The sequence below is a fragment of the Takifugu rubripes genome, chromosome 17 (genome assembly GCF_901000725.2).
Source record: "Takifugu rubripes chromosome 17, fTakRub1.2, whole genome shotgun sequence".
Lineage (NCBI taxonomy): Eukaryota > Metazoa > Chordata > Actinopteri > Tetraodontiformes > Tetraodontidae > Takifugu > Takifugu rubripes.
This window is the reverse complement of record NC_042301.1, coordinates 10,191,450-10,215,923: the sequence shown is the minus strand read 5'-3', so window position 1 is coordinate 10,215,923 and position 24,474 is coordinate 10,191,450. Positions and strand designations below refer to the sequence as shown.

The 24,474-nt window shown below is 42.1% G+C and overlaps 4 protein-coding genes and 2 long non-coding RNA genes across 9 annotated transcripts; 4 read left to right on the top strand and 2 right to left on the bottom strand.

Annotated features, from left to right (window-relative positions):
• Positions 1–261: 261 nt before the first annotated feature.
• On the bottom strand, positions 262–6,269 carry LOC101061835 (somatostatin receptor type 5). 4 transcript variants are annotated; one of them, XM_029851307.1, is made up of 4 exons: positions 6,083–6,269; positions 4,808–4,954; positions 1,479–2,298; positions 262–1,362 (listed from the first exon to the last, which is right to left on the bottom strand). In XM_029851307.1, the coding sequence occupies exons 3-4, from the start codon at positions 2,238–2,240 to the stop codon at positions 664–666; spliced, it is 1,461 nt and encodes a 486-aa protein (XP_029707167.1). In that variant the 5' UTR covers positions 2,241–2,298; positions 4,808–4,954; positions 6,083–6,269; the 3' UTR covers positions 262–663. The 4 variants fall into 4 exon arrangements, with proteins under 4 accessions (XP_029707167.1, XP_029707165.1, XP_029707166.1 ...); XM_029851305.1 differs by having other exon boundaries at positions 4,808–4,945; XM_029851306.1 differs by having other exon boundaries at positions 1,479–2,605; positions 4,831–4,945.
• Positions 6,270–6,696: 427 nt separating this feature from the next.
• Positions 6,697–8,190, top strand: LOC105418898 (trypsin-1-like). The gene is made up of 6 exons (XM_011620017.2): positions 6,697–6,773; positions 6,842–7,001; positions 7,120–7,290; positions 7,385–7,446; positions 7,749–7,867; positions 7,956–8,190. Exons 1-6 carry the CDS (start codon positions 6,698–6,700, stop codon positions 8,094–8,096), a joined length of 729 nt encoding a protein of 242 aa, XP_011618319.2. The 5' UTR covers position 6,697; the 3' UTR covers positions 8,097–8,190.
• A 4,378-nt stretch (positions 8,191–12,568) lies between these two features.
• Positions 12,569–14,536, top strand: LOC115253375 (trypsin-1-like). Its single transcript, XM_029851480.1, has 6 exons — positions 12,569–12,674; positions 12,868–13,042; positions 13,181–13,360; positions 13,511–13,572; positions 14,004–14,137; positions 14,226–14,536. Exons 1-6 carry the CDS (start codon positions 12,623–12,625, stop codon positions 14,391–14,393), a joined length of 771 nt encoding a protein of 256 aa, XP_029707340.1. The 5' UTR covers positions 12,569–12,622; the 3' UTR covers positions 14,394–14,536.
• Positions 14,537–15,409: 873 nt separating this feature from the next.
• Positions 15,410–18,433, top strand: LOC105419554 (uncharacterized). The gene is made up of 2 exons (XR_003891502.1): positions 15,410–15,531; positions 18,243–18,433. It is a non-coding gene; the product is annotated as an uncharacterized lncRNA (long non-coding RNA).
• Positions 18,434–20,937, bottom strand: LOC105419964 (uncharacterized). The gene is made up of 5 exons (XR_966388.2): positions 20,139–20,937; positions 19,466–19,641; positions 19,246–19,370; positions 19,035–19,163; positions 18,434–18,926 (listed from the first exon to the last, which is right to left on the bottom strand). It is a non-coding gene; the product is annotated as an uncharacterized lncRNA (long non-coding RNA).
• Positions 20,938–21,655: 718 nt separating this feature from the next.
• On the top strand, positions 21,656–23,596 carry LOC105419868 (kallikrein-8-like). Its single transcript, XM_029850494.1, has 6 exons — positions 21,656–21,814; positions 22,008–22,182; positions 22,325–22,504; positions 22,654–22,715; positions 23,068–23,198; positions 23,287–23,596. The coding sequence occupies exons 1-6, from the start codon at positions 21,775–21,777 to the stop codon at positions 23,437–23,439; spliced, it is 741 nt and encodes a 246-aa protein (XP_029706354.1). The 5' UTR covers positions 21,656–21,774; the 3' UTR covers positions 23,440–23,596.
• Positions 23,597–24,474: the final 878 nt, after the last annotated feature.

Below are 24,474 nucleotides of genomic sequence, written 5' to 3'. Positions count from 1 at the left end.
ATCACATTGCCTAGACCACATATTACAACCATTTGCATTTGTGACACGATTATACGTAATACTGATGAACAAATGATACAAGTTTCCACACCAGCATTGACTAAAACAAAATAATACCTCACAGCCTGACAGCACTAACAGGGCACTTTATCAATTTGAAAACAAATGAATCAAATAAAATCTATTTACAATTGAAGGGACTTTGTCTCATCCCGATATACTTTATGACACACAATTTCAATCATTACTTTCAAAGTGTAGTTTTTTTTTTTTTTTTTACACATTTAGAAAACATCACAAACACAAATTTTAATATCCAACCAATTCACTGGACGAAGTTTATGTTTGAAAGTGTCCCAGCATTTCGGTTAAAAGTGTGATATAGATCATTTAGTGGCTGAAATTCTGCAAAATTGAATGAAATGTTGTGAATTCTCATCAAAATCCCAAACAGGTGCAACTCAGCACCTGTTCATTTGATTATAATTATGAATATCCATGACTTTGGTATGTCCCTTAGTTACATTTGAAACTGTGAAGCAGCCAGTCACATCAGAATTTTAACCCTCCTCCATCCCCACATGGTGACCATTAAGTTAAAAAGAGAAGCCTTGTTAGCAAACAGATAACTGGCATCACCTGTTTGAAACACTGACATGTCTTTCACAGGTTGCTTGTTTCAAGAACAGAGTGTTTGCCTGCTGAATCCTCAGGTTGTGTCTTGCGTTTCGTACTCCTCCCACTCCCAGAGGACACAGACGGGTCAGAGTCCAGCTCTCCCTGCCCCCAATCTCTGATGCTGACGTTATGATAGGAGGACTTTGGCTCGGAGCTGCGTCTCTGCTCCACCTGAGTCCTTGATCCATCTGCTGAGCTGCAGCCGTTCACTGCTGATTTGCATATTTCACTCACGTGCGCGCCACTTCCTGCCTCGCCGTCTTTATCCTCTTCGTCTTCACCGCATCTCTTGTTCTGCGTGTGTTCCATCTTCTGTACTTGGAGCACGATGCCGCCACACTCCTCTGTTGGTCGCTGCGGCTCGGTGACGGCCCGGTGGTGGTTCACTCTGGGAGGGGACCCGCAGAGCGCTTTTCTGAAGCCCCGCTTAAAGTTGTCGGACAGGAATCCGTACAGTATGGGGTTGGCGCAGCTGTTGGCATACGACAGCACAACAACAAACACGTACAGACCCCTGAAGTCACCTGGCAGGACCACCTGCAGGTTGACAATATTCAGGACGTAGAACGGAAGCCAGCAGAGGACGAAAACCGCTACCACGACCACGACCATCCTGGTGATTTTACGTTCAGACTTCCTGCGGCGGGAGGAAGTGGCCTGCGCTTTCTTACCAACACTGCGTACCTTTGAAAGAGAAGATTAAAAAACGGTTGCTCTAGCTGTAGCAAGTCAGAATGCTGTTCTGTAAACGTCACTTTAAATACACTTTTGAAGAAGTTGAATATTTGTTCAGTTGGTACCTTGACGACGATCAGCAGGTAGCACAAGCAGATGACCAGCAATGGACAGAAGAAACCCACGGTGCACGTGTATACGATAAACGACGTCTTCCACACCTCTGCTGGTTCGGGCCACACGATGCTGCAGTTCCCATCATCTTTGAGCACGTCTGCAAAAACCACCACCGGCAAAACCACCACAAAGGAGCCCGCCCACACCGTGGTACTGATGGCCTTCGCCACTCTGGGCCGCCGCCACCAGAAGGAGCGGATGGGGTGCACCACAGCTAAGTAGCGGTCCACCGACATCACGGTCAGGCAGAAGATGCTGGTGAACTGGTTGATGGCGTCCACTGTCATCACCACACGGCACATTAGGGAGCCAAAGGGCCAGGAGAGAAGAGCGTTCTGCACTGCCAAGAAGGGCAGGCCCAACATGAAGAGCTCATCCGCGATGGCTAAGTTGAGGATGTAGATGTTGGTGACCGACTCGTTCTTGGTGTAGTGAACAATAACATGGATGACCAAGGTGTTGCCCACCAGGCCGACAACACACACCATCCCGTAGATCAGAGGGATGAAAACTGCAGTTAGGCTGGGATGGGATCCAAGTTCATGGGTGGAGATGTTCTGGGTCGTGTCGTCTAAAATAAAAGAGGCATCACTTGTGGGCAAGATGTAAAGTGGATCGGGAGGAGCCCAAGACGTGGGGATCAATTCGCGAACACAGGAAACTGCCGTGCAAGGCAGCAAGGAATTCTGGGTAGCCTGGATGAGCTCCATGAAGCCGTTAAGGAGAACCAAGCAAAAGTCGTGGGCAGGTTCCCATCAGGGACGGGTCCTTGAAGGGAACCACAAAAGGACATGTTTTTAAAAGCATCTTAAAATGTCAAGGGAAAACCTTTTGGATCAAGAGGCATCTCAGCACCTCCGTGTTGTTACAGGAACTAGTGGACTTCACGACCCCTTTATACGTCACAACAAAAACAACCAGGCCAGAACAGGAACACAACACTATTTAGTTCCATTAGCACTATTTATGAAACCAGCCTGCCTTCCTAATAAGCACCGTGCTGCAGGCAGGCACACCCTCATCCTTCACAGTGATGGCTGATAAGTGGCGCTCCACAGCAACAACATGTCCGAACCTACAGAAGCAAAATAACAGATCTGTCACTCAAAGTCCAGCGTGAAGGTGGAAGATCAACCCCCATCCCCCCAACCAAATTATTTTCAAACTGGCAGGAATTCACTGAGGAATGGGGATGTTAACAATATATGTTCTATCAAATACATCCTCTCCTGCTCTGACCTTCATCTATGCTGCCCACCCCACCCCCCGCAGGGCCGTCTATAGACTCCTGACACCACCAGGGCGTTCAGCACGCAGAACACACTGATTACATGTGTGTCTAGCTTTATCCAGTTGAGCTCCTGAAAACACCTGCCATGGCGGCCAGGATAACCTCCCGGGATGAGGGAATGTCACGCTTGCCTGCTTTGGTCGCCAATGGTGATGAAGTGGGCTGCAGGAATGTGATTTGGGTTGGCATTGTGGGCAGTGTACTGTGGGAGTGTTTGGATATTATGATGTCATCATCATTTAGATGGTGAAAATCAAGGACTGAATAGCCTAGTTTTGGATTCTCCTTCTCTGGAGCCCCCTGAAAATGACCTGGACCTGAGCAATGCTGAAATATACACAGTATATGTGTCAGTCCGCTCTCATTTTTGGGAGCTGGAAGTGTTGTGCTGCATAATCGTGTATTTGACCTTCGACCTCAGCCATTCACATTTCAAATGTCATGGATTAAATATGCAGGTGAAACCAAATGCATAAACAAATAAAAAACGAATTAATAAATAAAAAAGCCGACTGGGCCTGTATGTGATAGAAAACTCTTTTACAAACACACACGCATGCAAAAGCGCACGCTCACAGTCGCTTTTTTTTTTAGGTTGTCCGGCACAATAAAAGCTTTCTAATCTCTGACACACACACAATGAAAGCAGACGCATGAAATCATCACCTTTGTCTCCCTGTCTATGGTCAGCTCAGTGTGTTGCTATGGTGACCAAGGGTCAGGACACGGCCCAATAAGGCCCAGAACTGAGAGCAAGAGAGCCAGAATGAATGCAGGCTGAGGAGTCGGTGCTCTAATGACATTTAAATGTTACTGTCTGCATGGGCCCGCGCACACGCTTCCTCCATGGGTTGTTTCCTGCCACTAAATCTGGGAGGCAGACGCTGCCACACTCGGGGGCCGTTTAGCAGAGGTCAACCTTACACATTCTCCCTCCTGTTGCTTCGGCAGGGTTAACACTCGGTGTCAGTCTGTGGCCTTTCAGCTTCTCGATCAGATGCTGCAGGAGTCATCCACATTTCAGATGAATGCATTGTTCTTTAAAATATTGTGGTTCCTCTCACGGAGGGTTGGGGTCAGGGGGTCACCCCCTAACTTTCATATGTACCTCACATCAGGACCAGGGTGTGATTCTGATGACTTGTGGTGAGAGCAGGCTGCTCTATGACAGATTTAATCAAACTAGCTAAACTCAGGAGGAGCTTTGTTTGTCAGTTTTCATTGATTTTAGCAATTTAATATAGTTTTTTTAGATTTGAATCCATCTCCTTTCTTTTTTCTCATCCTCAGTCTGTGACAGCTCATTAACATCAAAATAGTAAGTTTTAGCCGTGTGTGTGTTCGTGATGTGACAAAGCAAGTGATGAGCATGAAGATAGGAGGCTGCAGCAACAGCAGCATTCAATCAAAGTGCCGAAGACTCAGACAGTAATTTCTCAGACTATCTCGCCATCCAAGAAACACATTTCACAAATTACAACCTGCAGCCTCAGAGCGGCCCAGTGTCGCCAGTGTGTGGCAGCATATATATTTGGATTTTTTCCCCTTGGTCTCTATTTTCCTACCAAGACAGAGGTTTTTGAGGCACCCCATCAATTTAAAAGATGAACATCCAGCAGCAGTCTGAGACATCAACACAGGGTCCGAGGATGGCTAATGAGAAGGCACGGGTGGCCAGAGCTTCTTAATCATCTTGGTAACAGGCTCAGTAATGGGCCAGGCCCAGCCCCTTGATCCTCCATTTAGGAAAGACAAGGGCAAATATTTCCTGTTGATTGAAAAGATGATTTACCCAGAATGCACCTGTGGGGGGACAGTGTTGGTGTGATGTGTCCTGCTGCCAGCAGGGCTGCAGCTGTCAAATATAATCCCTCCAGGTTCAATTAGATTGCTGAAACAAGTTACTTCCTGTGGCCAACCCCGGCAACAGAACAGTAAATGATGTACAAAAAAACAACCAAAAACATTTGATTTCATGACAAGAACCTGTATCTCAGGGAGAACTGCACCGTCAGCTAATTGGTGATCCATCCATCATCCTCCCCACGGGGGTCTCCTCTCTCAGCTGCCGTTCAATTAGCAGATCTGCAGGCACGGATCAGGTCTGCACCCCGTCCACGGCGTCTAGGAGGACTGAAAAGCTCACACAATGTAATCGTTTCATCAGCACTCCGACATGCATGTGTGAGCAGGATTTGCACTTTTACAACTCAGAGGCAGAGAAGCAGAGTGATTCTCATCAAACATTCGAGTGGAAAAGGGGATTAAAAAAATGCAGTCACAGGGACATCAATTGATTATTCTTGCTTTCGTGCAGGGTTCTTTTCGTCCATGTCAACGTCAATTAACACGTCTTGCTGCTCACTTCATAGACAGAAGGCTTTTAAAAGCCCTAAAGGTTTCACAAAACCGCCTTTCAATCAATTAAAAGAAAAATCTTCATTAATTCAGCGGCTGAAAGAAAGATGAGTCACGAAAGGTTGGATCCTTCCCTTTCTTTCATTAATTCCACCACCTCATTAGCAGGTGGAAACCAGTGAAGAGAGGAGGAAACCAGCTCCAATCTCCATTTTCCTTCTGTTTCTGTGGCTTCCTCTCTCAACACCAATTGCGTTTTCTCTATTTTTGCCCTAATATTTCATAAACATCGTTTTTAGACCCTTTTAGACCGAGTTGAAACACGTACCCGCAACAAATATCCAACATCCTGAATTCTATAATATTAACATGGGATTTCTAAAGTGATGAATTAATGCTACAAAACGACCAGAATTATGAGAGGAATTATTACTCCAGTTTAAAGCATCGGTGATTTTCCTGCTGGCAGTGGTGGAGGCAATATTCTTTAGACTAAATATGGGCTGATTACAAGGTATTATAATTATTCTCTGGACAGTGGCGACAATTATGGCACTAAATATGTAGTGGAAGGTAACATTCCATTCCTTAGAATACATGATGGAAAAGTAAAAGAAATGCACAACACAAACAAAATTCTAAAGTAAATAAATGCAGCAATAACCCTCCTCTTTGAACAGGTCGTTCATGTCAGGGCAGTTATATTAAATACACAAATTAGGCTCCTGATTACGTGTAAGAAAACGTTGCCATCATACCTAAGATGCGCTATCAAACTACAATATCAGAAACAAGCAAATTAGGAGGGAATGAACTTTTAATATTAACAAATCAGCTCACGCCGAAGACGGAATTCCGACCGTCACTGACAAGCAAAAGATGAAAGAACTAGATGAGACTCACCGCGATACCACCAGTCGGAGTTGGCTGGTTTCAGAAAGGAGCCGCATCCAATATCGGACATAAGTGGTCAAAATCGTTGAAGGGTCGCGTCAGAGCGCATGTGCGCTCTGCTGTGTACGACTCTGCACGTACGACATTGGCGTTAAGCACCCCCTGTAACCCCCACGGCTTCAGAACCCGGGCCGATATGAGGAAAATAACATCTATAGGGATGTTCACGGTTCCCTGTTTTTGACGAATTACAGTCAAAGCTTCATTAAAATCGATTTGCCTAATTTTACTGAATGAGCTGTTATAGTTATAATAATAAATTATGTTTTATACGAGTTAGAAAGGAAGATAATTAGAGGGCAGAGGGTCTTGTAGCATAATCTTGAGCCAATCTTTTAGATTAGATATTTTTATCCGTTTAAGGTTTAAAAATTCGTTTAACATTTATTTTGAAATGTTTCATACTCTGATCCTTTAATGTTTGCTGAAGCATGAAAGTACAATTGAAGACAATTGGGGACCGAGGTCCAGGTAAAACGTATCTGCAGCTAAAAAAAAAGAGAAGAAGAAGCAAATACTAGATTACCATAATCTCCAACCACACCCCACAGCCACTATATTAAAATGACACAGAAGTTGTCTCAGTGCCCTTGTTGCTCTGTCAAGATGAACATCCTGAGATGCTTCATGCTTTGGTTTGGTGAGTTATTATTCACAAGTTCAAATTCTCAAAAGCCAATGAGTTGCTCTAATTAACTTTTCTTTTAGGAGTTATGTTGGGCACAGTGGCCAGCAAAGAACTGAAAATATGCGACTCTACAGAGCGGCTGTACCACGTGGTGATAACCGACTCTCAAGGCACAATCATGTGCGCTGGATCCCTGATCAGTGACTCCTGGATTTTGACTGAGGCCTATTGCTATTTGTGGTGAGAAAGAGAAAACGGTTCAACGGTTCTAAACAAATGTTTCTGTTCAGTGCAACATCACAGGGGGATTTTCTACATTTTATACACTGACTATTTATGATCTTGTCTGACTTGTTAGGGGGATGAAAATAATTTTGGGTGGACATCCAGGACCTGGTCGAACAATCATCATCAATAATCCACCTGTGATTAGAAAGAACAATGCTGGCATGTCTGATTTAATGCTGCTGAAATTACCTAGTCCAACTAAAATCGAACCTGTGAAACTGCCTACCTGTCCACTTCCTGCGTAAGTTGGGATTCCCTCCCTTTCACGCATCTAAAAAGACAAGACTTCAGAGAGGAGAAACACCAGTGGAATGAAACAATGTTCTTCGTTGCAGGGACGCTGACTTTGTTAAAATCGCAGGATATGGGCTGAAGACGACAGAGCTTGGTAAAACAGGTGCGATGCATTTGAATTTATCCTACAAGGGCTGGGAATTCAAGTAACAGTGATTGTGGATAAAAGAATACCTCATTGGCAAAAACAACTTTTGACAAATCAGAGTGGTTTATTGTTTATAAGTCACGTGGCTTATTTTACCCCACTTCATGCTTGTTTTTTCCTTAAGGCTTTAATGAAAATATTCAGGTCACTGGAGTGGATTTAGAGGTTAATTGGCCCCGTGGTGACTTTAAATCCTTTGAACTGGACTGCCATTTGGATTAAGCTTGTCAACCAGTAACTTTTATACTTTGGTTTAGACTCGAGGGAATCACATAAACTCCAGTGTGTAAAACTCAAGCTCGACGACTGTAAGAAGGTTGAAAGAAAGCATTATTTCTTCTTCCATGATACACAAAAGCGAATGGACATACCTTTGGTGAGTTTTTATTTAGGCCAGATTTAACCTTTTTTCCCCTGCTATACTTCTGACTAGTATTTAATGCAACTACACATCTGACTTACAGACGGATGTGGGAGGAGCAGTGATTCACAATGACATGATATATGGTGTGATGTCATATGAGAATGAACCTCATCTGTATCCCCAATTGCCGTATTTGGAAGTTTGTCCAATTCTTAATTGGATAAATGCAGTTACAGCTTAATAACCTACTGAAAGGTTGACTTTGACTGGTCCTGTCACAGATTAGTCTTTTAATCTGTCAATAAAATATGGATATGGATTCACTCTTCATTTCATCTGACTCTGTTTTGTTTTTTTTGTTTGAATGCATGTTACACTCTCTCACTTTATTCCTTTACATTCGCAAGGCTGAGCAATCATCCCTAAAACACACACACACACACACACATACTACTCACAGCATTAATGAGTGCATTTCAGATTCAGATTCAGATTCAGGTCCTTTATTGTCCCACACAGGGAAATTTACAGCGCAACAACAGCAAGAGCATGCAGAGACAATTAAGATAAAAATAAAATAGAATAGAATTCAGAATATGCAAAGAGGATGTATATTTACAATAATCCAGATAAATGGATACTCAGCCCCTGTATACCTGTACATAGTACAGAGGGTGAATACAATATACATATCAGAATATATAATCCCATAGAAGATGGCTGATCCCACCACAGAGTCATAGAAAGTCCTCAGGAGTGGTCTCTGCACACCAAAAGACCTCAGCCTCCTGAGCAGGATCAGTCTGCTATTGCCCTTTTTGACAAGGGCGTCTGTGTTGTGTGTCCAGTCCAGGTTATTGTTTAGGTGAACACCCAGGTACTTGTAGGACTCCACCACGTCAACATCCGTTCCCAGGGCGTTCACCGGTGCAGGCGGGGGATTGTTACACCTGCGGAAATCCACCACCAGCTCCTTGGTTTTGCTAGCGTTGATCTGGAGGTTGTTCCGCAGGCTCCAGTCCACAAAGTCCTGAATAAGTCCTCTGTACTCCGTTTCGTCCCCATCAGTGATGAGGCCAACAGCAGCAGAGTCGTTAGAGAACTTCTGGAGGTGACATGAAGATGTACTGTGTGAAAAGTTTGCGGTGTCGAGGGTGAACAGGAAAGGAGCCAGAACTGTTCCCTGCGGGACACCAGTGCTGCAGAGAAGCCGATCTGACTTGGAGCCCTTCACCCTCACAAACTGTGGTCTTTGTGTGAGGTAGTCCAGAATCCATGTTGTGAGGTGATGGTCCATCCCAGCTACCTGCAGTTTGTCCCCCAGCAGCCTGGGCTGGATGGTGTTGAATGCACTGGAGGAATCAAAAAACATGATCCTCACAATGCTTCCAGCCTTCTCCAGGTGAGTGAGCGAGGTGTGGGGGAGGTAGATGACAGCATCGTCCACCCCGATGCTCGGCTGGTAGGCGAACTGCAACAGGTCCATGAAGGAGCTCACCAGTGGGCGCAGGTGATCGAGGATGAGTCTCTCCAGCGTCTTCATCAGATGAGACGTCAGGGCTACCGGCCTGTAGCTGTTGAGTTCCTTAGGGTGCGGTGTCTTCGGCACTAGGACGATGCAGGATGTCTTCCACAGCTGTGGCACTCTCCCCAGCTTCAGGCTCAGGTTGAACGTGTGACTGAAGATCCCACACAGCTGGTCTGCGCAGGACTTCAGGAGCCTGGAGCTGATGCCATCCGGACCCGTCGCTTTCCTGGCCCTGTTCTTCTTCAGGGCCTTCCTCACCTGGTGTGGTGTGAGGGAAAGGCTGGAGCAGGGAGGTGTTGGTGGGGGGGCATGGGCCAGAGTGTGAAGTTTCAGGTATGTGTGAGCTGAAGGTCATGAGAGAGGGGGAGGGGGGACAGGAGGAACAGTCAATTGGGGGCACAGACAGTGGCGGGGGTAGCAGCAGAGGAGACTGGGCTGGGGGAGGGGTGGGTACCTGATCAAATCTTTGAAAAACAAGTTCGGGTCGTTAGCCCACCCCCGGTCACCCACAGGTTGGGACTTCTGCCCCCTGAAGCCCGAGATGGTCTTCAGTCCCTTCCATACCCCACAGATGTTGTTCTGTTGCAGCTGGTTTTCCATCTTCCTCCTGTAGTTGTCCTTCTCCTGTCTGATCTTCCTCCTCAGTTCCCTCTGCACAGTCTTCAGCTCCTCCTTGTCTCCAGACACAAAAGCCCTCTTCTTCTCCTTCAGGAGGGCCTTTATGTCTGGGATGATCCAGGGCTTGCTGTTGGAGAAGCTCCATACAGTCCTGGTGGGTATGGTGTTCTCCACACAAAAATTTCAATCACTTCTTAGTGAATAATCATAGTGAGCCACAACATTTTGTCTTCTTATCGGCCTGGTTCAACAAAAACAGATTCATCCTCCATGAAGGTGCTAAGTGATGCAATGGAAGCCATCATCCTCCAAAACATCAGTATTTCATGATCAAAAAGGCTTGAATATGCTTTATTTCTTTATCTTATGCAGTGTAGTTATTATTCAACATGTCATGTGAACACCATGGTTGTAGCCTACACTCCCAATTGCCTTGAATGTTAACTGAATACATACAAGACTAACAGAGGTTACTCTCTGGGTGAAAGCCATTAAATTCAAAGAAGAACTAAGAACATCAAGTACAGCTGGCCTCACTGGCCTCAGTTCCAAGGTGAAAACCACTGTGTTTTGCTATGTTCTTTGGTATAATTTGTATGTGGGTTTAAGGTTAATTTATTATCAATTAGGATTCAGTGAAGCAGTGAATGTTGCTTTTTCCAGATTTCCATGTTTTCTTTATAAGTTTAATGCTTGCTTTTATGGATTTTTTCCCCCAAAGTATATGAATATTGTTTTATTTGGATAAAGTTTTAATCTATTCTAGACCAACTAGGTCTTCCTCCTGTTCAATTCCTTGCCGGCACTGTCCAATAGTCATTCCAAATTGCTACCACTGCATAGCAGGGTCTTGTTGTCCTCTAGCACAAATGCTTTGATGGTTTTCCATATTTCGCATATGTTGTTGATGTTCAAAATGAAGTCCAATGGTTCCAAGACTGACCCCCGTGGCATTCCACATGTTACTTTCTGTAGTTGTCATTAGATATTATTTATTTCCACAAACTGATGTCTATTCTTTAGGTATATGAACATCCAGTTGACAATCTACCTTATCAAATGCTTTTTTTAGGCTTAAAAATATTCCAGTTATGTTCTTTCTACTCCTGTTTTGATTTCTACTACAAAATTTATGAGTGCAAATTAAACCATATTGTTGTTAGTCCCGTATATTGTGTTTTGTAATTAAATCTTCATCATCGTCGAGTGAAAAACTTTTTTCTAGTAGTTTTGAGAATTGACAGCAGAGAGATGAGTGTATAATGTGAGATGGGAAGGACTTTGGCTTGGTTTGGAATTATGTCATTGGATTCTTCAATCAATCATCAATCAATCTTTATTTATATAGCATCTGTTACAATCAAATTTTGTTTTTGGCACTTCACAGAATCCCAGGGCCTGACCCCCAACAAACAACAGTGACAAGGAAAAACTCCCCTTTAACAGGAAGAAACCTTGAACAGGACCAGGCTCATGTAGGGGGACCCTCCCGCTGATTCTTCTTTGTTCTTTAAAACCATAATAATATTGCAAAAAAGTATCCTGACCTGTGGTATTCAGAGTAAATTATTCCTTTCCTGTCTATTTCATTGAGCATGAATGCAGACAGATGCTCTGCTTGAATCCAGGCTTTACAACCTCACACCAGGTGTTCTTTTTCTATTATCATGGCATTGAATACTGACTAATGTTTGAGTAGAAAATGCGGTTACCTGTATGTAAATCTGCTAAGTGATATGTAGATTGACATGTATGTGTGTTCACCCCATAAACAGTGGGAACCATGGTGTTCCGAGCCTTTGTTAATAAAATTTAATCTACTATCTCACTATGAGGCAAAGTTTTGTTTGACCAAATTCAAGAACCTCAAGGTCATCTCCTGTGATAAACCTGGAAAATATTCTCCCAAGTAACTGACGTAGACTTCAGAAGATATTATTATGGACCTTCTCTCGGCATATTAAAGTTGACAGTATGACACTGTCATTCTCATTTGTTTTCAAATCTATTTTTTCCAAGTCAGTCAAAAAGGATGAACAATTATTACATTGCTATCTTTTCAAAGAAGATAAATATTCTCTTTGTTAGTTTTTCTCCCTTCAACTTGTTGCCATCACTGATAACTTACTGATAACTTACTGTACTTACACTGATGTCTTCAAGTCATCCTCATCACACAGGACCCATAATGAGGCTTAAACCACTCAGCCATCTCCTTGTTTGCTCTTTAACCCCTCGACTCAAGTGTTGTCAATTACCCATAAACTGTGAGCACTAAAATGAGTGTATGTAATCCCAATCTCCTGTTGTCTCTAATTTGCATTTTTCCATGTGCTGTAATAAAATGAACCATTTCCACTTCATTTAGCATCTGCTTGAAAAAGAAAAAACAGAAATATATAATTTTTTTAATTTAAATTGCTTATAAATGAAACATAAATGTATTTCCTCTGGTGCCCCAGTTTGTCCCTATTCAAATCCATTGCAGGGGCGTACAGCTGCCATCGGTGCTATGCTAAACACCTAACTTTGTGGCCAATTGGATTTGTGTTTGTGAACTTGAAGGAGGGAAGTTGAGGATCAAAGATATAAAAAGCTCCACTGTTCCAGCTTGAGGGCAGATGTTGGACAAGATGACTGTCCTCACAAGTCTCCTCTTTTTGCTCCGGTTTGGTAAGTGACCATTCAACATCTCGTAAATGTGGCATCAGAACTGTTACTGTGAGATTTCAAAGTAGGCAAAAGCCATTACATTTGTTTTCACATATTTATTTTAATCTCCATTTTGGATTTTTATACAGGTGGTACAAGACAGTTTATTAAAATCAGGAGGGTCTGTATTTACGTTGGACTTTCTTTTTTCCAGGTATTACACTGAGTGCAGTATTAGACCTGCATAAGAGAATCATTGGAGGTCAAGACTGCGGGCCACAGCAGCACGACTATCATGTAAAATTAATTGGCTATGATGGTGAACTAGTCTGTGGTGGCTCTCTGATCTCAGAATGGTGGATTCTGACATCAGCACACTGCTGGATATGGTAAACAATATCATCCATCTTCTTGGCAAATTCAGATCTTCAGCATCCATGATTGAATCATTATGAATGCTCTTCCCCAAACTGCTCTCTCTCTCTGTCTTTTTTTTACTTCTTCTTCTGCCTTTTCTTAATTTTCAGGGGTTTGAAAGTAATCGTAGGTGTGCACCCAGGTCCAGGTCAATTGATGATCATTCAAGAACCACCTCAGATTTATGAGGAGAATAACATTTACCATGACATTATGCTACTTAAGCTGCCTAAACGCGCTGTCAGACGAACTATTGGCATTCCCCCTCTTGGTTGTACAAATCCTGGTGTGTAAGTTACCATGCCTTATTTCTAGCTACAAAATTTCAGCTATAAAACTCATCACAAACTGAAGAACAAAGCAGCAGTTATTAATAAATAGTTAAAAAAATCTGCTTAAAAGTTATTTAGATGTGTTTTCTTATTGATATTTTCCTCCAGAGGTGCCATTCTTGAGACTGCGGGACTCGCAGCCATGACTACAGCCCCACAATTCAGAAGAGGTGATTAATGTTTTCAGTGTGTTTTTTGAGGTTGATGTTTGACTTTGGAAACAAAACACACATTACAACAAGTCTGATGATCAGTGAGGTGCATAAATTAAGACCATCAGTGAGTCAGATGCATTCTAATACCTGTAACTGTCCCTGACCTTCATGGCAATAAATGAGCAGCCTATTTAAAGCACAAATAACAAACTTCAAATGATGGTTAGAACAGAATATGGAAATTTTGAGACTGTTTAGATGACACAACTAACTTGAATGAATGTTTAGAAAATATACTACTGAATACTTGAGCAATCCTTAAAAAAAACAACAACCTCTCAGCCATGACTACAGCCCCACAATTCAGAAGAGGTGATTAATGTTTTCAGTGTCTTTTTTGAGGTTGGTATTTGATTTTGGAAACAAAACACACATTTCTTCTTTAGAAAGAAATGAAGCAATTACCCTCCAGTGTGGACAAATCACAGTTAATGGTCATCAATACATGACTCAAGTGGGGGATACAAAATATCAAGCGCACACTTTGACAGCTGACAGTAATCCAGTGGACGTGTCACAAGTGAGTAGTGAGACTATTTTCACTATTTAAAATGATTGCAAAGAATAAACAATATTCTTACATGAATTAACATAAATGTCTCTGACAGGGGGACTCTGGAGGAGGAGTGGAGTACCAGGATGCCATTTATGGTCTTAATACAGCGATAACTGATGGAGTTACTGCCTTTGCTGGAATGAATTTTTTCCTGGATGTCTGCCAGTACAGAGACTGGATCAATAACACCATGATAAATTACAGACCTCTATTTGCTTAAGGTGGCAACCGATGCCATTTCACATTTAATATAGCACTCTAGCGCTGTATTAACTTTGATTAAAAAAATTCTTGACAACTGTTGCTAAATACTAATATTATTCCCTTTAACAATAAAGCATATCAATGGACTCTTGGCTGTACTGTTTGCATTTGTTTTTTTTGTAATGCTGCTGATTTTGATTATGCTTTGAAATTGCATTTTTAGTTATAAACCAATGTGTTTTATCAAATTAATTATACATAATATATCATCCCATAATTAATCAGGAGCTCTGAACAGATCAACAAGGTTTACCAGCCAGTATCACTTTCTGGGCAACCTTTTCAAAGGGTGTAGCTAATGAGCCAGTCAGAAAAGCAGTTTCTCAGTTTCAGTTTTGTTCTCGGGAAATGAACATGTTTAAAGTTAGGTTGCGGTCAGAAACACATATCCAGAAAACTTTGATTACATGCACATTTAAAACCACCATATAAATGACCATTTCACCGAAGCAAACAAGTGTATTATATTATATACATATCATTCATATATCATATCACTGAGAGTTCTGAACGGTTGAAAAAGCGTTTAAGCTTCGTCATTTGTGAGATTAAATCGTGAAACTCGTCACATATGCCTAATCCTTCGCACGCCATCAGAATATTCTTTTTTTCAAATTTAAATAAATGTTGTAAAGAGTGACAGAAACATAAATGTTGTGATTACTAACAACGAGGCCCTCGGGTATGCTTGAGGGCTCCCTTTCAAGCTCTATCATTCACGCCCATCTTGGTGTTGCTCATGATGGACAAAGGAGGCCCAGAAGTTTGTTAATGCCCCATTAAGCAACTCTGGTTAGGACCCACAAGTTTGTCTACCTGTTTCTGCCTCCTGAGACGCAGGCTTGCCCGGCAGGCACAATGGGTCTAGTCAGCTGTAATTCCACGTTCATCTGCTGAACCACCCCATCTCCTACATTTTTTTCCATTTTTGGTAATGTGGGAGTAACTTGATAATGGAAATTTGCCTGTGGTGGAAAACTTTGTGGACAGTAGGCTTTTGATGTTAAAGTCTCATTTAAAAAGGCACCAGGATTTTGAAGCTCAGCCATTCCACATGATGAGCCGCTTGACTTTTCTTCTCCTGTTTGGCATTAGTAAGTCTCATTTTAATGATAGTCTGTTTCTCAGATGTTTGGTTGAACATGTAGGACCACCTTTTTTAGACAGTCTCCACATCAACTGCAATGCACATCACGGAATTGACATTCTATTGTCTTGTCACAATGGGCGAAGGCAGAGTCCACCCTTGGATGAGTGCCCAGTTCACTGCAGGGACCTATATAAGCATTTGTGGGTTTAGTACCTTGCTAAAGGGTACCTTGGCAGTTCTCAAAAGGTGTTCTGGCACCTTAACCTAGCACCAGAACGCCTTCCATGTTGCTTCTGGTCTGCAGCTCGAACCGAGAACCCTCTGCTTCTCAGCCTAGTCCTCAACAGAGTGAGCGACTGTTTCTTCACATGCCATTGTCATACTGAATGATACAATTCTATTATTACTATAAGAACAACCTTGGCATTTACACTGTACAAGTAGCACAACTTTGGACTTGCAGAAGAGAGTCATCGATGGGCAAGACTGTGGGTCAAATGTTCATCAATAGCATATGTTAAAGTTGAAATTGAGCAACCCAGCAAAACCCTGCGTGAATCAACAAAAGACACAGACACAGGTAACCTTGCAAGGGAGAGCGAGCAGCAGTTCACTGTGGAACACCCTCCGACACTCTGCTGCCCCTCTACAAACCTCCTTCCTTTAGTCACATCAGCTCATTATCCATGTGGAATTTTCACCTCTTCTCAAGATGCTTTTAGGGTTTTAGATAACAATCTCACAGTAAATCTGGTGCTCTGGACAAGTGTACTAAATCAAGAGAGGTGAAAAACACTCTGTTCCTTCTTCATGCACTTAGGTGCTAAACATACAAATGCATTTAAATGATAACAATATAATTATTTTTTAATACACTATAATTATTCTCACATTTGTGTCCTGTTTATCGTTAAGTGCATCTAGATTCTCATTATCCATAATACATCTTTTCACTTTTATGAACTTTAAATGTATTACTTAATTTTCCGAGACAATACATTTCTTACACCCAGAGTTCAATGTGGGTGCAACTTAAGACATTTCAAACAGATCTTCAACATCATGCAGTGCATTAGTCCAATCTTCTTGTGAATCCACTTCCCCTTCATCCAGTAGAGGTCGTTCTTCCATCTGCAGCAAAGCACTAGTCACAGCCGAATCCACGAGCCGATCAATGCAACCCCGAACAAGAGGTACTACACAACAAGCTAATATGGCTAATACTATCACTACTATCCCTATTACTGCCTTGAACAACATCTTGAACAACAGTTCCCTCCATCTTAAAATCATGCTTGTAAACCAGTCTAATGAGGGACTGCCATCATCAATCATTGCCTTCTGTAATTTGGTCAAATTTTTCAGTGCGCTATCTATCAAGTGGTCATCTGCATCATTTTCTGGGACAAATGTGCAACAGTAATCTCCTACCATCGCGCAAACTCCTCTGGATGCTGTCAATAGATCTAAGGCCATCCTTTTCTGCATAGTCATTAGTCTCAGCGCAGTCAGTTCTTCTTTAACTCCTGTAAGAGCAACCTTTGTCAAATTAGTAAACACTTTCAGTCTATAATCAACTGTTTCTAATTTTAATTTGTTCTTTGCCACACCTACCCAAGGAAACAGATAACAACTTTTTCTCCCTCTGTCCAGTGTTTAAACTCTTGTGGTACATCTGAGTCATGTGGTTTGTAATCTATATTTAAATCTCTCCTGCAACGCGACTGTGGAACGGTTCTGGCATTAGCAGCCTAAATTAGGCCTGTGTGATCATTGAGGTGGACCGGAGCGCACACTCCTGACCAGTTTGCTGGTAGGTGAGCATACGCGTTGTGTCCACAAAGCAACCAACCGTTGTTGATCAAATACGTGCCATTTTGTCCTGGTGTGCCTTGTGAATAGGTGCAAGTGCAATTATAGCCACTTGGGCACAATTGTGTAGTCTTGTTAAACATATAGGAATCACAATGACGATTTTGGACACATTCTTCATTACAGACTGTATAATTGCAGTTGGTTCGCCTTAGACAGGATGGTCGGTAAATCAGCGTCGCACTTTGTTTCCAATCTGGATCTTTTGTTACCTTGCAGGGTGTATAGATGATCCTGCAAGTGTCAGCATGTAGCGATCCTAGTTGTGTCTGACCTTCTTGCGCATAACAGTATGCATGATTACCCATAACCTGCATGGGGATTTTGTATTTCTCATTTTCTCTTTCCCGCCATTTCTCTCAGGGGTTCTTGAGTGCAATTTTTACGCATGTACAGCGTTCCATTGATTAATCAAATCCCATGCACTCCCCTTTTGCCCACTCCTGCGTGAGGCCGACCCGTACGACGTGCAAAACCAAGTGTAGACAAATTGTGGTTTTTGTCAAGTTTTTTGACAGGGAACCGCGAGCATACAGGGCCTAACTGCTCTTGGCATGTCAAATGTCCCAAATGGTTATAAATATCTGTCAAAATCTTTCATTGAAATGTAAGCCATCAAGCTATTGAGCCATCTGCTGGATGGAAAAATGAATGCAGGGCAAAGCGATGACGGTCTGTGGGTGTAGTAGTATTTGAACACACAAGTGATGTTATTTGTGCAGTCAGAAATTGAAAAGATGGTAAAGAATACCATGCCCGGGCCTGTTGTTGCTTGCTGTAGTTGAGGAATAACATTTGTCATGCAAGAAAAACAGTGATGATGCTGTCATTGGTCCCTTGCAGGTTCCTACATTGTGGTGGCCCAGAAGACTTTGCCAGGTGTCTTGGAAATGGAGGCGTCCTATGTTTGGAAATGAATAAAGCACTGACTGTGATTAAAGAGAGGTGGCCCCACCCAGGTGACACTGAAGAGCAAGAACACTTAATTTCCCAATGAGTGCTACAAAATAAAAATGAAAAAGCTGTGGCCATGACCTGTTGACAGTCTTATTTTATTTTTTTTTAACTTATTGTCAAGTACAAAGAAGCATTTATTGTCAAGTGCAGTCAATAAAACACTCCAATTTTCTTTGCTTACACCTGGAAATGAGGTCCCAAAAGAATGTCCACAGCCCTTTGAAAGTCTGCAAAAGTGTCAAAAGTCTGGCCTTCGAGTCCTGGAGATGATGACTTTTTGCTGTTTGGACAGTATGTCTGAAACCACAGGATGAAACCACATCCTGTCATCCTTCAGGACCTTCCTCCACTTCATCTTTCCATGTTTGTCCTGAAAGGATGCGTTTTAGTGTAAGTTTTCGTATTGGCACACTTTAGTGTGGCGTCCCCAGGATATGGAGCAAAGAGTCACCTCGATGTGTGGTTCAGACGGCGATCTTGCCGTCAACGATGGAGTGGTGCGTCTGACGGACTTGTGTGCAGAAGCTGGCCAGCTCTGTTTTCCAGGTCTTTTGGCCTTTTCTGCTGCAGCTTTAGTGAAATGTGGGAGAAAAAGGCCAACGTAAACATAACTCATCTCAAATGTAGCTTCAGTCCTCACTGCGTTCTGAAAAGCTTGTGCATAATATTAACAATTACATTTCACCCTGTCCATAAATGGCTCTGTCCACACACATCTCCAGGTGGCAGGAGACTTGCGAAAAGAACTCATCATTTATCGGTCCTCTCTCTGGCCGCTGCTTCTCTTTAACGTGGCGATCGACGATACTGAAATATCACATTTAATTATGAATCACTTAACGGGACAAGACTGAGCAAAGATTTATTTTGTTTAGAACAGCACACTTACTATTTAATGTAGCCAACATTGTTTTTCCACCAGCCAGTGGAAGCTTTTGCCTCGGTACTTGCCAAAAGTCAGAATCCACTGCACCTCTGAGGGATTTTGGGTGACCAGGCGGCATCTCCTTTTAGCTGAAGACAAACGGTTATGTCTTTAATGCCACATTTGTCCAAGTAGAGTGAGTCAACTGAGCACCAAAACATATATTTGACCCTGATTACCTTACCTTCATCACAGGCAGTCTTAAGACATCTCAGTCCACTGTCATCAGTGGGCTGATGTGGTTTCGACTGGTCCCGTACCTCTTTTGAGGCCTTCAGAACGCACTGCTGCCATCCTGTGGCACACTTGTGTCCAGAATACACAGCGATGGCATTAATGGGTCCATTGCAGAAGGTTTATCTGAAAAACACAACCAAAGCAAAGTGTCATGTGCAAGCAAACAACTAACTCAGAGATTACTACTGCCACCAAGCAAGGCACTTCCCAGGTACTTGCACTTGCTGCCCACATCTGGCTGCCCTCACCTTTCTTGGCTGTATTGTTCCCCCCACTTCCCACCTGACAAGGCTGTATTGTCCTCCCACTTCCCACCTTTCTCGGCTGTATTGTCCCTACACACTCATGGACATTCTTTTGTTTGTAACACTCAATAGGCATGTAGGTCACAACATTGAACGTAAACATTTAATTCGGAAACAAAGAAGGCAAACAAGCAATTCGAGCATGGAGGCACCTCAATAACACAATGTCTATAGATGCGATTATCCCGCTAGCGAAAAGTTGTTTTTTCACGGACAAGGTTAGCTTTCGAGCACATTTACAGGTACTATTGCAAAGATATGCTTCCGAGCACGCAAAAAGCACGCAAATATGAAAGGAAAGATGGGCTGACTTACCTCAATTCAAATTTTCGCAGGTCGATTCAAGACACACTTGCGCGCGGCCATCTTATTGGGCTCGGATGATCGGGGCCCCTCGGGGGCCCGCCTTCCGCCTTCGGGACCAATCGGAATGCTTCCCCGTCTACACCTCGCTTCGTAGGTGTAGACTCCGGACCAATCAGAGGGCCAGGCTGTCTACACTCTGCCCGCAAGTGTAGACTCCGGGCCAATCGCGAACCAGGACCGCCCCCAGTCTACAGTCTAAACAACGCCCTTCCGGGTCCTTCATTGGTTTGGCGGTTACCCGTGGGGTGTGTACGGAGACCGGTAGCGAGGGCCATTTCTGTACGTGTACCATTATGGAGTGCTATTTTTAATTGCTGTTCATATGGCCTGTTGTCATTATCAGAGAACGGAATGCCACTTCTCTGACGGAACACATCTCTCATTCTATCTGATTCATTTTCTCTCTGCTTGCACATTCCTATGGCACTATAATCAGCACAGGGTGTGGATTTACCTCTCATTCTCCCAAATACACCATCAATTTGAAAGTATCCTGACCTGTGCTATTCGGAGTAAATTATTCCTTCTTGTCTAGATCATTGAACATGAATGCAGACAGATGCTCTGCTTGAATCCAGGCTTTACAACCTCACACCAGGTGTTCTTTTTCTATTATCATGGCACTGAATACTGACTAATGTTTGAGTAGAAAATGCGGTTACCTGTATGTAAATCTGCTAATTGATATGTAGATTGACATGTATGTGTGTTCACCACATGAACAGTGGGAACCAAGGTGTTCCGAGCATTTGTTAATAAAATTTAATCTACTATCTAACTATGAGACAAAGTTTTGTTTGACCAAATTCATGGGCCTCAAGGTCATCTCCTGTGATAAACCTGGAAAATATTCTCCCAAGTAACTGACATAGACTTCAGAAGATATTATTATTGACTTTCTCTCGGCATATTAAAGTTGACAGTATGACACTGTCATTCTCATTTGTTTTCAAATCCATTTTTTGCAAGTCAGTCAAATAGGATGAACAATTATCACATTGCCATCTTTTCAAAGAAAATAAATATTCTATTTGTTAGTTTTCTCCCTTCAACTTTTTGCCATCACTGATAACTTACTGATAACTTACTGTACTTACACTGAAGTCTTCAAGTCATCCTCATCACACAGGACCCATAATGAGGCTTAAACCACTCAGCCATCTCCTTGTTTGCTCTTTAACCCCTCGACTCAAGTGTTGTGAATTACCCACAAACTGCAACTACTAAAATGTGTGTATGTAATCCCAATCTCCTGTTGTCTCTAATTTGCATTTTTCCATGTGCTGTAATAAAATGAACCATTTCCACTTCATTTAGCATCTGCTTGAGAAAGAAAAAAAAAACAGAAATATATAATTTTTTTATTTGAATTGCTTATAAATGAAACCTAAATATATTTCCTCTGGTGCCCCAGTTTGTCCCTATTCAAATCCATTGCAGGGGCGTACAGCTGCCATCGGTGCTACGCTAAACACCTAACTTTGTGGCCAATTGGATTTGTGTTTGTGAACCTGAAGGAGGGCAGTGGAGGATCAAAGACATAAAAAGCTCCACTGTTCCAGCTTGAGGGCAGATCTTGGACAAGATGACTGTCCTCACAAGTCTCCTCTTTTTGCTCCGGTTTGGTAAGTGACCATTCAACATCTCGTAAATGTGGCATCAGAACTGTTACTGTGAGATTTCAAAGTAGGCAAAAGCCATTACATTTGTTTTCACATATTTATTTTAATCTCCATTTTGGATTTTTATACAGGTGGTACAAGACAGTTTATTAAAATCAGGAGGGTCTGTATTTACGTTGGACTTTCTTTTTTCCAGGTATTACACTGAGTGCAGTATTAGACCTGCATAAGAGAATCATTGGAGGTCAAGACTGCGGGCCACAGCAGCACGACTATCATGTAAAATTAATTGACTATGATGGTGAACTAGTCTGTGGTGGCTCTCTGATCTCAGAATGGTGGATTCTGACATCAGCACACTGCTGGAAATGGTAAACAATATCATCCATCTTCTTGGCAAATTCAGATCTTCAGCATCCATGATTGAATCATTATGAATGCTTTTCCACAATCTGCTCTCTCTCTCTCTCTGTGTCTTTTTTTTCACTTACTCTGCGTTTTCTTAATTTTCAGGGGTTTGAAAGTAATCATAGGTGTGCACCCAGGTCCAGGTCAATTGATGATCATTCAAGAACCACCTCACATTTTTGAGGAGAATAACATTTACCATGACATTATGCTACTTAAGCTGCCTAAACGCGCTGTCAGACGAACTATTGGCATTCCCCCTCTTGGTTGTACAAATCCTGCTGTGTAAGTTACCATGCCTTATTTCTAGCTACAAAATTTCAGCTATAAAACTCATCACAAACTGAAGAACAAAGCAGCAGTTATTAATAAATAGTTAATAAATCTGCTTAAAAGTTATTTAGATGTGTTTTCTTATTGATATTTTCCTCCAGAGGTGCCATTCTTGAGACTGCGGGACTCGCAGCCATGACTACAGCCCCACAATTCAGAAGAGGTGATTAATGTTTTCAGTGTGTTTTTTGAGGTTGGTGTTTGATTTTGGAAACAAAACACACATTACAACAAGTATGATGATCAGTGAGGTGCATAAATTAAGACCATCAGTGAGTCAGATGCATTCTAATACCTGTAACTGTCCCTGACCTTCATGGCAATAAATGAGCAGCCTATTTAAAGCACAAATAACAAACTTCAAATGATGGTTAGAACAGAATATGGAAATTTTGAGACTGTTTAGATGACACAACTAACTTGAATGAATGTTTAGAAAATATACTACTGAATACTTGAGCAATCCTTAAAAAAAACAACAACCTAAAAAACCCCAACTGTTATTTCTTATTTAGAACGTAACGAAGCGATTACCCTCCAGTGTGGAAGTATCACAGTTAATGGTCATGAATGGGTACCTTTGGAGAATGGAAAATATATAGCGCCCACTTTGACAGCTGACAGTAATCCAGTGGACGTGTCACCAGTGAGTAATGAGACTAGTTTTACTATTTAAAATGATTGCAAAGAATAAACAATATTCTTACATGAATTAACATAAATGTCTCTGACAGGGGGACTCTGGAGGAGGAGTGGAGTACCAGGGTGCCATTTATGCTCTTAATACAGCGATAAATGATACAGTTACTGCCTTTTCTGGAAAAAGTTTTTTCCTGGATGTCTGCACGTATCGAGACTGGATCAATAACACCATGATACATTTCTAACCTCTATTTGCTTAAGGTGGCAACCGATGCCATTTCACAGTTAATATGGCACTCTAGCGATGTACATAACTTTGCATAACTTTGATAAAAAAAAATCTTGACAACTGATGCTAAATACTAATATTAATCCCTTTAACAATAAAGCATATCAATGGACTCTTGGCTGTACTGTTTGCATTTGTTTTTTGTAATGCTGCTGATTTTGATTATGCTTTGAAATTGCATTTTTAGTTATAAACCAATGTGTTTTATCAAATTAATCATATATAATATATCATCCCATAATTAATCAGGAGCTCTCAACAGATCAACAAGATTTACCAGCTTAATTCTTCATTGTCAATGACAGAAGACACCAGTATCACTTTCTGTGCAACCTATTCAATGGGTGTAGCTAATGGGGCAGATGACACATCTTCCAGTCAGAAAAGCAGTTTCTCAGTTTGAGTTTTGTTCTCAGGGAATGAACATGTTAAAAGTTGGATTGTGGTCAAAAACACTTATCCAGAAAACTTCGATTACGTGCCATTTCACCGAAGCAAACAACTGTATTATATTAACATATTAACACATCATTCATATATCATATCACTGAGAGTTCTGAACGGTTGACAAAGCGTTTTAGCTTCATCATTTGTGAAACTCGTCACATATGCCTAATCCTTCGCACACCATCAGAATATTCTTTTTTTCAAATTTAAATAAATGTTGTAAAGAGTGACAGAAACATAAATGTTGTGATTACTAACAACGAGGCCCTCGGGTATGCTTGAGGGCTCCCTTTCAAGCTCTATCATTTACGCCCATCTTGGTGTTGCTCATGATGGACAAAGGAGGCCCAGAAGTTTGTTAATGCCCCATTAAGCAACTCTGGTTAGGACCCACAAGTTTGTCTACCTGTTTCTGCCTCCTGAGACGCAGGCTTGCCCGGCAGGCACAATGGGTCTAGTCAGCTGTAATTCCACGTTCATCTGATGAACCGCTCCATCTCAGACATTTTTTTTTCCATTTTTGGTAATGTGGGAGTAACTTGAT